The sequence below is a fragment of the Belonocnema kinseyi genome, chromosome 4 (assembly GCF_010883055.1).
Source record: "Belonocnema kinseyi isolate 2016_QV_RU_SX_M_011 chromosome 4, B_treatae_v1, whole genome shotgun sequence".
In the NCBI taxonomy this organism is placed as follows: domain Eukaryota; kingdom Metazoa; phylum Arthropoda; class Insecta; order Hymenoptera; family Cynipidae; genus Belonocnema; species Belonocnema kinseyi.
In genome coordinates this window covers 77,813,290-77,829,953 of record NC_046660.1, presented here as the reverse complement: position 1 = coordinate 77,829,953, position 16,664 = coordinate 77,813,290, and the positions used below count along the sequence as shown (strand labels likewise).

At 29.4% G+C, this 16,664-nt stretch overlaps 1 protein-coding gene across 3 annotated transcripts in view; it reads left to right on the top strand.

The window, feature by feature from the left end:
* LOC117171948 (zeta-sarcoglycan) overlaps positions 1-16,664 on the top strand; it is a 652,034-nt gene that overhangs the window by 578,843 nt on the left and 56,527 nt on the right. For all 3 annotated transcript variants that reach the window (XM_033359627.1, XM_033359628.1, XM_033359629.1), the window contains one exon: positions 15,641-15,908. In XM_033359627.1, coding sequence (XP_033215518.1) covers positions 15,641-15,908 — 268 coding nt within the window. The remainder of the gene's footprint in view (positions 1-15,640; positions 15,909-16,664) is intronic.

The window sequence follows — 16,664 nt, the reverse complement described above, 5'->3', positions numbered from 1 at the left end:
TACGCCAATTAGCACAAATGGTAAGTTCCGACAGTGCCTACAAGTGTGCCTACTGGCCGCTAGATGGCAATACCGGTTTCATATGTATACACCTGGTAATGAAAATTCAACAATTTTATTAAAAAGATATCATTTTGCTTAAAAATTCAACTTTTTTTGTTGAAAATTCATATTTTTGGCTAGAAAAGTCAACTCTTTTTCGTAAAAAATTTATCTATGGGTTGAAAGTTTATCTGTTTTCTAAAAAATTAAACAATTTGGTTGAAATAAAGTTTGTTTGCTCTGCTAACTGACAAGTCCTTCTTTGTTGAAAATTGACTCTTTTTTTAGAATTTTCATCGTGTTTGGTCAAAAATGTAAGTCTTGCTTTAAAATTAATCTGGTTTGGTCAGCAATTGAATTATTTGGTTGAAACTTCATCTTTTATGTTTGAATCCAACTGTTCTTTTTTTAAACTAATCTTGTTTGGTGCAAATATAAAATATTTTATCTTTGTTAAAAAAATGATTTTTTTGCTGAATTCCAAAAATTTATTCTTTGGTCAAAATTTGTCTGTGTATTTGTTGAAAAATAAACTACTTACTTGAATTTTTAACTAATTTATTATTTTTTGTTAAAGATTCATAATTTTATTAGGAATTCATCTCTTTTGTTTAAAACTTTACTATTGTATAGAAAATTCAGGATTTGAATTATAAAATTAGCTTTTTTGTTGAAGATTAATTTTTTCGAATTGAAAGTTAAACATTTGTTTTGAAAATTTTTTATTAAGGCTTAAAAGTGCAAATGTTTTGTAAAGCTTCGTTTTTTTACTTGGAAGCTGTACTGTTTTGGTTCAAACTTGAACGATTTTGTTGTGAATTATTTCGTTTTAGTTCAGGATTCAACTGAAATTTTGTTCTTTTTTGGTCGAAGTTTGATATGTTTCACATTGAATTTAATATAGTAATCACATACACACAAATACATAAGCGTGCAAACCGGTGTGTGTGTGTGTGTGTGTAAGCCGGTCCGGTTTTGTAATTCCTAAATCTGGGGGCCCACGCAGTTCTTCAGGAGACAGGTGAGAGATTGTTTCGACTCTCGCTTCTTGAGGGCGGCAGCGTGCGAGTACTCAGTTGAGTATATTGCGCAGTATTAAACATTCTGATTGGAAGCAGTTCAGACGGCCCTTATTGTTTACGTTTCAAAGGTACCGATTTAGCAACAAGGCCAGTGCGAGGCAACCCCAAAAACTCTTATTATATTGGTCTTGGAGTGTACTTAAAAAACTGTTTTCTAGCTTTTTCTGTAAGTCTTTAATTTTTTAATATACAGCTGAAAAGCAAGACTCATTGTAATTAGGTTAAATAAGAAAAAGTTTAAAACGATTGAAATTTTAACCGAGTGAACTCTACTTCAGGTTAAATGTCCAAATAGTTAAAGTTAGAAATTATTCGAATTTTCAAATGGCTTAACCGCTCTAACGCGAAGCACTAATAATCACTGTTAATTATTATCATTATACTATTAAACAAATATATACATTTTAAATCAACCTACAATTCCCGTATTACTTATATAAGTAACACGTTTGTTTCGCAACCGCTCCGACACATGTCACTGATCAAGCTCTTTAGCAATTACCCCAGGCGAAGAGCTTCGTAACATGATCATGAGTCATTAATAATCTTCATTAATTAAAAATATGTTCATGAAATAAATTGGTCTTAAATTTGCGTTGAATAAAAATGCAGCATCGTTTGTAAGCAGAATGGAGAAGTATGAAGGCATATTAATTATATACTTAAGTATTTCGCGTGGGTATGAAACAGTCGTATCGCAAATTGTTCTCATTTTACAGGAAAATTATGCAGCAATTTCCGTGAGGGAGTACAAGACCGAGACAGGTGGATACAGATATGAAGAACGACTCTATTAGCAGCAATTTGAGTTAAACTATGTTTGGCTTGTGACTTTACACACCTATCTCAACTACCCACATCGCCACAGCGCGGGCGACTACCGCACCGTCGCGGCGGTGGTCGCCCGCTAGCGTCTAACCAACCCCTACTGAACGGCCACAAAATTGCGGTCTTTGCCTAACCAGCCAATAGCTTCAATAATGTAACCTGTAACTTAAGACAATTAATTTTCTCCTCAATCATGGGCATGGAAATACACAAACTGCAGGGATTACAGCGCAAAAGAAGCTCAAAAAGGAGAAATAGAATAATTTTTCACAAAAAAGGACGAAATAGGATAATTTATTTCACAAAAAGAAGGAAAATAATGAAATGATTAAACATTTATTTATTGCTTCATAACTTCTCTAATTAGAGAAATTATTTTTTTAAATTGCATATGCTTGGGTCGCTGAAAATTTACTTATGACGATATTAAGAAGTCCACGAAAACTTAAAATTTTCCGATTAAATAATTTTTATAGGTCTCAGATGCTTCTCTCAATTAAAAATATTTTCTCTTCTTCAAAACTTTTTCATTAATAATTATTACATAATTAATAATATAATTATTATATAATAATAATGATAATTAATGATTATTCTGTACTTATAAGTGTCACAGTTTAATTATAATTAAACTGTGACACGCATAAGTATAATTAAATATTTCTGCCCAAGACGTTTTGTTTTATCCTTACAATAATCAGCAGTTTTTTATTTAAATTGAAAAGAACACTCTTCTATGTTTGTAAACCAAAAAACAAAAACTAATTTAAGTTTGAACGCGAAATGATTTCCACTAGCACTATAAATGTACGCATGGTAACCGCATGTTCATGTCTCTGGGTTTACATTTTACAATATTGAAAAAAAACTATTTAAAAATACATAATCACAAATTTTGAAACACTAAGAATTCTACCAATTATTTACAAAAAATGTCTTTGAATTCTATGGAATATTTTTATATAACTCAAAATCTTTAAGATACTTCAAATTTTCCAAATTTCTCCATATCCCTTGAAACATTAAAATAAGTACAAATCATTTGAATTTCCTTGGATATGAGTAAAGTAAACTTTATTCATTAATCAACGTTGAATTTGAAACGCCTAGGAATTTTCTAATATTGCAACATAAAATTGTGTAATTTGAAATTGTTCGAAATTGTCTGACATTGTACAAAGTAAATCTAGAAAACTTAACTATCCATATTTTAAAATTAAACCTTAAGTGATAGACTAAATTTAGAAAAAAATTGTTTTATGGTACAAATTTAAAAATGGAAAAGACTATTTTTGTAATTTATTTTTGTCAGAAAGGAAAGCTTGGGTTTCTTAATTTAATAAAAGGTAAGATAAAGAGGTTTATTTTATTTTGATAAATCCTGAGATTAATTAAATTTTATATGGAATGCATATTTAAATAAAATTTCAATGTCAGTATCAATGTGGACAGGCGCACCTTCGAACATCATTAGAGTTAATTTGAATTAAAAATATTAAATTAAAAATTAAATTAAAAAGTAATTTAAAAATATTTCGCGATAAAATGAAGAAAAAATAAATCTTTGCTGAATCCATTGAATTAAGTAGAATTTTTAAGAATTCAAGAGAATTCTAAAGTATTTGTAAGTGTTGACTATTAATTAATATGAATTGTAAGGGGATTTCAAATAAATTCAAATAAATGTCAAACAAATATTTGAAGATCTCTTCAAATCTTTGAAATCCTACGAAATACTTCACTTTTTGTGAATATATATATATATATATATATATATATATTTTATTCATTAAAATATTATAAAATTCCGCGAAATACTATAAAATCTGATTAAATTTGATAAAATCTTGATAAATTTATTTAGAAGCTTTAAAAGCTTTCAGAATCCATAAGAAAATCCCTTATAATATTTTGAAATATTTCAGAAGTTTACGAAAATTACTAAAATCTTTACTGCCACATAAAATTGTTGTTAAATTCCTTAATATCATTATAATCCTTGGAAATTGCAAAAAAAAATTTAAGTCTCTTTAAATTCCTTGAAATTATTGTAATTTATAAAAAATGTATTGGAAGCTTTCAAAATTCCATAAAATTGTAAAAATCCTTTGAAATGTTTTGTAATCCCTTACAAATTATTAAAGATCTTCAAAACTCCTTAGAATTGTTAAAAATACCTTCAAATCTTTCAAATTTTTTGAAATCCCTTCAGATTATTGAAATCGAATAAAAATTTCTCGGAATCTTTTAAAATACTGTAAAATATTTCAAATTCTTTGAAATCTTTAAAATTCTTTAAAACTCAGTAAAGCTCTTGAAGATTCCTTGCCATTTTTTAAAATTCTCTTAAATTTTCAACATTCTTTGAAATTGCTTCCAATGATTGAGATGTGTTAAAACATTTTTAAATCTTCTAAAATACCTAAACTAAAATATTTCAAAAGAATGCAAGCAAATTTAATATCCAATTATTTTCTGTTATTTGTATTATTGTGAAGTTTAATTGTAAAATTCTATACTATAATTTTGCGCACTAAAAAAATTATGCACTAACATGAAATAGAAAAAACTATAATAAAAGAAGTGAATTCATCGTGCAATAACGTGGAGGAAAGTAACTAATTTAAATTTATTTTTTAAAGAAACCTCCGAATAATCACGATTAAACTAAAGAAAGGCAGCTTTTCGCAAGCAAAAAATGCAGGAAACTTATGTTGCGGGGGTGCAATTTATGCAAAACTGTTTGCAAAATGTCTGGCATAACTTTACTCCTAATCCCTGGTCTGAAGGCCACAAACCAACCAACCGAAACTCTCTTGGGGTGTACTTCCTCTTTTTTATTTTTGTGGGGGGTGCAGCATCGGGGGAGTGAAGACAGTGGTTCTAGCTCTAATATTCACTGCTGTCCGCCTCTCGTGGGTAATTATGCCTCTCGCAAGCACAAAGAGCGCGTTCGTTCAAATTTAAAAACTCGAAGATAAACCACGCTGGGTATGAGTTAGGGAGGAAGGGATGCCAATTGAAAAGGGATGTAAACAAAGAATAAAACAGTGAAAGAAAAAAGCTTCAAAGAAAACAAAAGATTTATTATTTCAGTACATAGTGAACATTAGTTATTTTTGAAAACATAAGGTCTACTTTATTTTAATAAAAATGTATAAAACTGGCGAATTACAGACTTCGCAACGCAAAATGATCTCAAAAGAAGGGAAATAGGGTGATTTTTGACTAAAATATAGGAGTAGTATAGGAATTTTTAAATTAAAATATTAATTTGACTCCTGAAAATCTCAATAAAAAGCGTACCTTTTTGAGAAAATTTCATTTTAAAAAATCGAAAGAGATTAATAATTTTTTAATCCTGCTTCGCATTTTCATCGGTTTTAAAGTAGTGAAAGAAACTTGATAAACTTGTATTAAAAATCCCTCAAAATCTCAATATTTTTAAAAAGAGCAAAGTTTATAAAAACTAAATTTTCTCGCAAGAAAAATACCAAACGGAAAATTGATGGTCAGAAGACTATACTTCAGAAGACTATACTAGAACCCCGGCGCTGGGCCGCGGCGCTGGGTGGAGGAACCAGCCCGACGCTCGAACATGCGTAAAAGATTGTCCGCGCGGCTCAAAAATAGAAAATTTTCCAAATCAAAAAATCAATTTAAGAAAAAGTATAATTGTCGAAAATAAAAAAATTAAACTTTTTATTTTTTGAATTGTTTTCATGAAACGTTTATTTTTAATAATAAAAGCGAAATATCGAATAAAAGTTTCTCTCTCATTTAATTAAGTTTGAAAACTTAAATCACTCTAACTCGGCTAAATATAATTGAAACGAGTTCATATTTATAGGACCTATTCAAAATACTATAGTGATGCCTAATAATTCACGGTAAAATTAAAAATCGCTTATTGTTTAATAATAATGAATTGAAAATTGAGGTTATTAAACAATAAGCGATTCTTAACTTTTCACTTAATTCTTAGGCATCGCTGTAGTATTTCAAATAAGTCCTATAAATATGAATTCATTTCAATAATATTTAGCCGAGTTAAAACGATTTAAGTTTTTAAACCAATTAAGTCAGAGAGAAACTCTACTTCGATATTTCGCTTTTATTATTAAAAATAAATGTTTGACAACGAAAATTCTAATAGGAAAAACTTGTATTTCCATATTCTCTACAATTCGACTTTTTTTAAATTAATGTTTTGATTTTGATAATTTTCTATTTTTCAGACGCGCGGACAATACTTTTACTTATGTTACTAGGCAGTCTGATAAGTACCTGAAAATTCTAAGAGATGGCATTAGTATTCACTAATGTGAAACATTTTCGTCGAGCTTGATCCTTCAAATGACGCCTGTCAAAACTTCAGCCATTTATGTTTAAGCATTTACAAGTTACAGCCCTGAGAAGCGACTAACCTCCGAGTTTTTTTTAATATGAAAAAATCTGAGTTTCGAGTTTTGATCAAACACTACTATCTTCGCAAGAAAACGATATCCGAGACCAAGGCCAAGCTGGATAAGTATTACCCGGACTCTGCACGTCGATTGGAACGATTCATAAGTGGTTTACCGAGTTTCGTTGTTGGCCGTACGAGCACAGTTGATGCTGAACGATATGGGCGCCCAAAAGGGGTCACTGCACCAGAAAATGTCGAAAAAATCCATGATATGATGTCGAATGATCCCGAAGTGAAATTGAGAGAGGTAGCTAATGCTGTAGGCATATCATTGGAACGTGTGGGCAATATCGTGCATTCAGTTTTGGGCATGAAGAAGCTCTGCGCGCGATGGGTGCCGCGTTTACTCACCGTGGACCAAAAACGAATTCGTGTGACAATTTCCCAGCAGAATTTGGCATTATTCTCGCGTAAGCCGACCGAGTTTTTGCGCCGATTCATAACCATGGATGAAACCTGGATCCACTACTACACCTTTGAGTCAACGCAACAGGCAAAACAGTGGGTTCCACCGGGCCAAAGTGCTCCGAAGCGTCCAAAAACGCAACAATGGGTCGGAAAGGTTATGGCCTCCGTATTTTGGGATGCACATGGCATAATATTCGTCGACTATCTTGAAAAAGGTAAAACCATAGCCGGAGCATACTATTCATCATTATTGGACCGATTGAAAATCGAAATCGCCGAAAAACGACCGCATTTGTAGAAGAGAAAACCGCTTTATCATCACGACAATGCGCCTGTTCATTCATGCTTAGTTGCACAAGCAAAATTGCATGAAATCGGCTTCGAATTAGTTCCTCAGCCACCGTATTCACCAGACCTGGCCCCCAGCGACTATTACTTGTTCCCTAACCTGAAGAGATGGCTCGCCGGTAAGTGTTTTTACTCAAATGAGGAGCTCATAGCTGAAACTGAGGCGTATTTTGGAGACCTTCCGATCGAGTACTTTTCGGACGGTATCAAAAAGTTAGAAAATCGTTGGACTCGCTGTATCGACCTAAAAGGAGAGTATGTTGAAAAATAAGACCGACTTTGGCCAAAAAAACGTCTCCGTGTTTCATTTTTCAGGGACTTATCAGACTGCCTAGTAGTCTCATGGAAAAAGGTGAGCTTTCTGAAAATTCTTTTTTTCACAAAATTGGAATAACTTTACCATTTTTTTATCGATCTAGGAAAAATGAAGCGATTTTAAAGTAGGATTTGCAAAAATACTTATTCTACTCTTAAAATTGTAAAATATTTGTAAAGAATATAAAAATATTGCTACATTAATGAACAAAAATACGTTTCTCCTTAATTACCACATCAAAAACATTTAATTAGCAAGCCAATTTCGAAAATGTAACCCGCCGGCCTACATGTTTTGAAATGGATTCGGTCGGGCATACTCGTAAAGGGCCTAGGGGAGAAAGCATGTTAAAATTATCGCTCACGTATCAAGCTTATAATGACCCTGTATACCCTCATCTATATTAACAAAAAACCCTGCAAATTTCAAAATTTTTAATTTTAATTTTTTTAGAGTTATGAAGGGAAAAGAATTTTTTTTAATTTCTTTAATGGATAAAAGAATTTTGGCGAAAAAAATATGTATACTATAACGGATAAAAAAATGTTAAATTTTTTTTCACTATTCTTACTGACTTCTAAAGCATATAGTATTTTTTCTCAATTGGATTACAGTTTCTGATCTACTAGTTTAAACTAACTAAACCGTAGTTCAATCTACAAAAAGCTATTTCACAATGCTAGTCGAGAACGCAACATCAAAACTCAATTTATGGCATATATTTTGTACACAAAAATCAGTTTACCCGTTTACGAGAAAAATTCATTTTTAAATTTCCCTTCCCCTCCATAATAGTTAATCTCGAAACCAAGCAGTTGAATTTTATAGAAAAAGATTTAATATTCAAGCTAAGAAGATAAATTTTCTACAATATAGTTGACTCTTAAAGCGAAGAATAGAAGTTTCAACCAAAAATTCATTTTTAAGTAAATAGGATGACCTTTTAACAAAATTGCTTCCTTTTCAATAAAATTATTAAATTTTAAAAACAATAGACATTCATTTCTAATCAAGAAGATGATTTTTTAACGGAAAATATAATTTTGCGCTTTTAAACACAAAGAGAAAATTTTTTAAAAACAAATTTAATTTTTATCCTAGAAAGGTGACTTTTTTACCAAAAAAGATGATTTTTCAATTTAAGCAGACGATTTTTCCATGCAAAGGAAAAACAAATATGCAACAAAGCAGTTTAATTGCGATTTACCAAAATTAAAGTTTAACCAAAAACAGTTAAATTTTTAAAGAAAGTGTTCAATTTTTAACCCAAATAGTCAAATATTTAACCTAGAAGTATGAATTTTTAACAAAACTGTTAATTTTCGACTAAATAGTTGAATGTTCCACCAAAATTGTTGAACTTAGAACCAAATAGTTGAATTACTGTTAATCCCATAGGTGAATTTTTTACCAAACCGGGATGACCTGATAACAAATATGTTAAATTTGCAAACAAATACACAACAGAACAGTTGCAGGTTCAACAAAGTAGTTCGATTTTGAAGCCAAAGAGCCGATTTTGTTAAAAGACAGTTATTTAATAAACAAGTTTTCTTTTTATCCAAGGAAGATGGATTTTCAGAAAAACTTATATTTGTACCAAAAGGGATAAATTTTCAATCAAGAAGGACAAATTTTCAATCCGAAAATACGAATGTTACAAAAATCAAATAGTAATCAATAGACTTTTTAACTAACAAAAATTGTTTTTTCTTATTAATTTATTTCAATTCATTTCGCATTCGAGCGGAAAAAAGGAAGCATCTTGAAAATAGGAGGAATAAGAGAAATTTTCTAAAAAGAAGAAAAAAGTGAGTCTAGAAGGATGGATAGAAAGATATTAAGAAACAGCATTTTTAGAATCAATTCTTTCGAAAAGGATCCTAAATAGAAAATTTTTAATTGTATTTTAATTGTTACTATTTATAACCTTTGGAATTTTTCTTAAAAAGATATGTAGATTCAATTTTTCAATATTTGCATGAGGCTTGTAACCTTATTACCAACCTAATGGTATAGTAATATTGTTGAAGATAGACGTAGTTAAGCAACTCGGCAGATCACGAATTTCCATACTTGTTACAAACTCATTCCCGAGTGAACCTCGCAACATTATGTCAAAAACTTTTCGCTGCAACTTGATTTTGCTCCGGTCAATGGCTGCATATGTACTCGTTACATTTTCCTCCATCCACTTGACAGTGTTCCTGTACTGCAGCGAAAACTGTTTCAGGAAATTACGTGTCTGATTACAATTTCAGTCAAACTCTTTTTATTTTAGTTAATTTAACCTTTTAGTTCTTGCTCAGTTTCTAGAGCGTTCTGGAATCTGAAAGGGTGCCGATGAATCCGTAAATTAATATTCGTTTACCCAAAATTCGTTACTCACAATTTCGCAGTATCACTTCATGATGTAATCGGTTAACTTCCAGAAAATTATAGAATCTTAACACGGACACGAACCACTTGAGCTGTAAAATAATTTCGATGTCTGTATGTCAGGAATTTGTATTTAGAACTCCCCTTGTGCATTCACTGGTTTTGCCAACATTTTCGAACAGAAGTTTTTCAATTAGTTTGTATGCGAGGAAATTAATTTAAAAATTTACTTCATTTCCGTGACAGCAGCTGTCGAAAGTATAAAAAATTTTAAACGAAGTCACATACGCTTCTATCATATAAAAGTATAGTCATTTAATTTTTCTTAGTGGCACATTTACAATCTCCAAGCAATCATTTAAGAGGGCCACATAACTTCAATAGCAAAGTTCCTGGCCTTTCCCTGATTTCTCCCTAATTAATCCTTTATTTGCCCTTACCATCAATCTTTAAAGCCGAAAATAGTAATTTCTTGACTTATTAATATAGAATCTTCTATACATGAAAAAAAAATTTTTTTATTTAAAAGTCTGTAATTTATTATTCTCAAAGCTACCGTATTTAAACAGAAAATATTACCAAATATGACTGAAAGTAACTAATATCAATCATGTTCTTTACGTTTTTTTAATGGTTCTAGGTTAATCTAAACGAATTCAAGATCATTTTATAACTGTTGAAAACAATTTAAGTTAAATTTGAAAACATTTTAATGCATTGGAAAAAACTTTTAAAATCCAAAACAATCCATAGTTTTCAGTTAAATTGGAGTAAATTTACAGGAATTTAAGGGAATGACAAGAATTCTATAAATTGTATAGAAATTAATGACGAATCAAATAAAATTAAGGCAAATTTAATACAATTTAAAAATATGAAAAAACTTAATTGATTAGAAGAATTCATTTTGATTCAAAAAATGTAAAAAAAAACTTTAAAGAATGCACAATACCTTAAAAGAATTTAGGATAAATAAATAAGAATTCAGGGTGAATCCCAAATTAATTCAAATGAATGGCAACTATTTGCAAATCTATTCAAATTTTATGAACCCTGTCTAATCCCTCGCTTCTTGTGGATAGATTGTTTGAAATCCATTAAAACACAATAAAAGCTCATGACATTCTGTTAAATCTAGCGATATTTCTTAACATCCTAAAAGATTTATTGAAATACTGTGAAAGCATTAAAATCCCATTAAATTATTACATTCCTTGGAAATCCATTGATATTTGTAATACTCTTGAAAATGCTTTTGAATCTTTAAAACATCCTTAACTCACTAAAATTGCTCTTGAACATTCCTTTAAAATTTTTCAAATTGTTTGAAAATGCCCTAAAATATTTCAAATCCTTTGAAATCTTTTGAAATACTTTGAAAAAATGTAAGACTCTTGAAAATCGCTGGGATGTTTTAAAATGTCATAGAATCCTTTTAAAAACCTTTTAAGTAATTAAAATGTTATGAGAATTCTTTGGAATATTTTTAAATGCCCATAAACTTTCCAAATACTTTGAAATCTTTTAAAATCCCTTGTAAGATTGAATCCTCTTGAAAATTCTTTGGAATCTTTTGAAATATCCTGAAATCTTTAGAATTCTTTAAACTCCTTGGAAATTCCTTACAAAAACTTTAAATCTCATGAAAATTCCTCGGAATTTTTCAAAATACCCTAGCATATTTTCAATCCGTTGAAACTTTTTAAAACCTTTTGAACATGTTTTGGAATTTTTTTAAATAACCCAAAATCTATTGATTCTTTGAAAAAAATGTATTAAAAAATCTTTTGAATCTTTTTAAGCATCCTAAAATCTTTTAAATACTTAAAAATTTTTGGAAATATCTCGAAATATTTTTAAATTTTTGAAATCCTGATTAATCAGACGAAATTGCTCAATTATTCTTGCAACACAATTCTTTCAAAGACTGTGAACAAATTTGTAAATACTTTAAAATCATTGAAATACTTGGAAATTTCTTGACAATTTTTTAATCCCTTGAAAATTCTTCGGAATCTTTTTAAATCCTGTAAAATGATATAAATCTTTTGAAATGTTTAGACATTTTTTTAATACATAACCAAAAATTCTTCGAAATTCCACTAAAAATTATTAAAATCAATGCCAAGTTTCTTAAAATGTTTTAAAATATTCTAAAATCCCTTAAATCTGTGAAAATGATTAGAAATAATTGAAAATATTTCAAATCCTACGAAATCCAACGAAATCATTTAATACTCCATGTCGGATAGAAAGGAGCTTGGTTCACGATATTTTTACAATTAGAACTTGAAAACTCTGGAAAATTTCTTGGATATTTAAAAATACTTTAAAATCTCTAGATATTCCTTAAAATCATTGAAATCTAGTGAACATACTTCGAAATCTTTTAGAATATCCAAAAATATTTTTAATCCTTCAAAGTTATTTTAAATCGCTTCAAACTGTTTAAAGTTTTTGAAGATTCCTTAGAACACCTTAAAATACCTAAAAATCTTTTAAATCTTTGGAATTCCTTCAAGTGAATAGACTAGGTGGATTAGAAATAGAAAATAGCAGGATAGAAGGACAGAGCCAATACCACAATGTCTCCAATTTCCTCGGACAGAGTTTGAGGTTGTTTGCTGTGGTTCAGGCTCTAAATATTTGAGAAACTGCAGAGGTTCGATTCTCAGTGGACTCACACCGAGCCACAGAGAAGGACAGATTAGTGCCACTTGTACTCGACCTGCACTACTCTCTTGTATCGAACACGTGACTCCCATAGTGGATTCACTGCTGTACTACCAAATCTGTAATCAACTTGGTAGAGAGTTACAGTGGGAATACAATTTCATCAAATATCGATCGTTTTCATCATAGGACAGAGTTTCTGATGAAATTAAATATTTATTTATTTACTTGTTTATTTATTACTATTATGGATTATTTATTGCGGCAAAACACAAAGAGGAGTGAGCTAACAAATAGCAAATACATATTCTAAGCTAAACCATTATAGAACATTCCAGAACATTCCAGAATAAGTAAACTATAGTAAAATAAAGTTTCGTTCATTTGGTCATATTCTTGTCTTTTCATTGTCTTGCTTTTTTTCTTTTCTTTGGTCCGGTTCTTTTCCAATTGTTTTGTGTTGCTCTTTTCTTTGATTTGTTCTGTCGGGTTTTTTTCTGGTATTGTTCTTGTCTTCTTCATTTAGTCTTGTTGGAGTTATTGATTGAAGATTCCAGATCTCTCACTGTGAGCAGATGAATTTGAGATCACTTAAGTATCTTTCCACGATTTGCGGCCTTATTTGAAACATTTTTTTACTGATTTTGTGTCGAGGAATCTTAGAATCTTCAAAATTTTGCAAATCTGAATTATAATTATAATGTTTCACACTAAATACGTTTAATTTTAAAAACTATTCAACATATCTAAAATTCTAGCAATATATATTAAGAACTTGTTAATACTACTTCTAGTTAGGGGTCCACGACGATAAGAGAATTTCAAATGTTTTGATCCTTTTGGATTTGTTTGATGATAAATTTTGTAATTCAACTATTCCATTTTTGGTTAAAATGATCATTTTTAATTTCCAAATTCAAATATTCGGTTGATAATGGGTGTAATTTGTTGTAAGATCGTATTTTTTTAGAAAATCAACCTTCTTGGTTGAAATTTTACTAATTAGTTCAAAATATTTTTTCATTGAGAATGCGTCTTTTTTATTAAAAAATTGATCTTTTTTGTGGAAAATTCATCTTTTTAGTAAAAACTGTAATTATTTGTACAAAAACTCAACTGTATTGTAGAAATATCGTATTTTTAGCTTAAAAATTCACCTACTTGGATACAATTTAATTTATTTTCAGACTAAAAAATCTGTATTTGTTAAACATGCAATTCTTCTGAAAAATTTGCCTTTTGGATTCACAAATTCATTTTTTTTAAAAGAAAAATGTGTCGTTTTTGGTTCAGTTCAATGCTTTTTAAATTAAAACGAAAAACTTTTCTTCGTTGAAATATCAACTTTTTATGTGAAAGTTGAACCATGTTTTAAAAAAATGCATTTTTTAAAGATTCATCATTTCATCGGAAATTTAATCTTATTGTTTGAAAATTGAACTACTTTGATAAAAATTCTTTTTCTTTGAAAAAATTAATGTTTTGACTGAATATTTAACTATCTGTTAAAAGTTGAATAGCGTTTTATTGAAAATTTGTCTTTTTTAGTAGAATATTAATCTTCTTGGTTACAAATTCCCCTTTTGGTTAAAAATTCAACTTTTTTGTATAAATATCGTCTTTATGGAATGAAAATTTAATATTTTGTATAAAACTTATTGTCCTTCTTGCCTGAAAAATCTTTTATGGTTGAAAATGTAATTTTTATTCAAAATTTGCCATTTTCATTTTTAAATTATCAATCATTCTTATATTCTTTCTGAGAATTAATATTTTTAAATTGAAAATGCAACTCTGGTCGAAAGCTAAACTTCTTAATTAAAAATCATAATTTTATTGGGAAAATTATCCACTTGATTAAGAATTGAACTAATGTGATAAAAATTATTATTTTTTTTAGTAAGTAATTTTTTATTGAAATTTGACTATTTCGTTCAAAATTCAACTTTTTTTTTACATTTTTTTTAATGACAAAGTAACTATTTTAGTTTTGTTTAATGGTAACTGATCTTTTTTATATTCCAAACTCAACTATTTTCTTGAAAATTGATGTAATATGTTGAAAATTAGTCTTTTTTGTAGAAAATGAATCGTCTTGGTTAAAAAATCAACTTTTTGTAGAAATATCGTCCATTCGGATTAAAAATTCAACATTTCGATTTGAAAATTCATCTCTTTCGATAGAAATTTCATCTATTTAAGTTGAATTCAACGGTTTATTATTTTAATTGAAAATCTTTTTCTGAATAAAAAATCAACTATTATATTTATTGTTGATAATTCATATTTAGATTTGCATATTTAACACGTTAGTTCAAAGCTAAGCAGCTTTCTTAAGATTTTCTTTTTGAAGATTCATAATTTTATTGGAAAATTCATCTCCTTGATTGAAAATTGAACTACTTTGATAAAAATTAGTGTTTTTTGTGACTAATTATATTCTTTTTTTAAACTCGCCCTTTTGATTTGAAAAATTATCACGTATGGTAGAAATTTAATCTTTTTTGTTTCAATTCGACGGTTTATTATTTAAGATACAAATTTTTTCATAGTTTAAACATAAACTATTACATTTTTTTGAGAAAACATTTTTTTTTGTAAATTCAAATCCTTCGTCGAAAATTGAACTACTTTGTTAATTCATAAGAAGCAGTAATGATTAAATTCACGAAACAAATTTAGTCGGCAAAAATACAGTAAGATAATGAGAGGAGGGGTCATAACTCATGGGCCCTTATAGAAGGGTGTAAGTGGTTTCGTAATTTAAGAAAAAAACATTCATTAATTTATGCGGGGTCCCTAGTTTTTTGGTTTGTACTTGGGTGACGATTCGCTACCGCGAATCTTGATTTAGTGAAATAGCCAATAGCCAATAGCCAATCGAAATAACAAACGTATGATAAGCGCGATACATTTTCTAGTAATTGAATTAAAAAATTATTTCTGTCTCAAGAGTCCAAGTACAATAATTAAAAAGAAATCTTATTGATCGTTAATTTTAAAGTTGTAAGAAAATATTGATTGGAATTTATACCGAATAAAAATAGTTTTAAAAACTATTTGTAATTTAGCTATTTTCTATTTGGATTGTTTCAGGGCAACTCGAGGTCAGGCAAATTGGTCTGACGACCCCGGAAATGTTAACAGTATACCCCGGCAGTCTGGAGGACGACAAACACCGGGACCATCTTCAAGGACAACCTCTCACGAAGAAGATTCTTCGCCCTCCTGCAATGGATTTAGGTTAGGTGTTTATGGCTGGAGAAAACGGTGCCTCTACTCTCTCGTAGTAGGATTAATGATCATCGTCATACTAAACCTCGCACTCACCCTTTGGCTACTGAAGGTCATGGAATTTAGCTTCGTAAGTACAAATTTGCCCATAAATCCTCTCTAAATATGCACAAAGCAAATATTATTACCCAAATTTAAATCAAATTTGATCACGATAATGGACATTGTAAATTCGCTTGATTAATTAAAATAATTATTTGTACCTTTTGACTACAACTAAAACATTGTGCGCGCACCAATTATCTTCTCCTTAGAAAAAATCTCGGTTGATTTTCCAGGACTTGTAGAAGTTGCTTCAATTACAGCAAGAAAATTCCAGTAAATTAAATATTAATGACACCGTTTTTTTAAATTCATATACAATTCTTGAATGTTAGCAGATTTTTTTCATTACAGAAATGTGACTCGCCCCGAGTAAGTAATCTTACGATGTACATTTAACACTTTGGAAGCACTGAAACATATTTTGAAGATATTTCTAGATGAACTGTTCATGAAGGTGGAATAAAATATCGACAAATTTAATTTAAATTTTTCGTCCTCGTCATAATAATAGTTCATATAGGAAAAGTGATTTTTTATAATATAAAATAAATGTATCAAGACATCAACTTTTTTAAATTCATAGTTTCATGTCTGAAAGGAACTAAAGTCCATGCAATTTTCCGAAATTTCTAATCATCGAAATTTTAAGTCCCCCCCCCTCAAAAAAAATATTGGAATTTAATACTCTTTACCTGATAAGATAATATTTTATTACATATCGTGCATACTGCATTATGCTCACACTTAAATATCAAATAACTCTTCAAAGTTTTAAACTTCT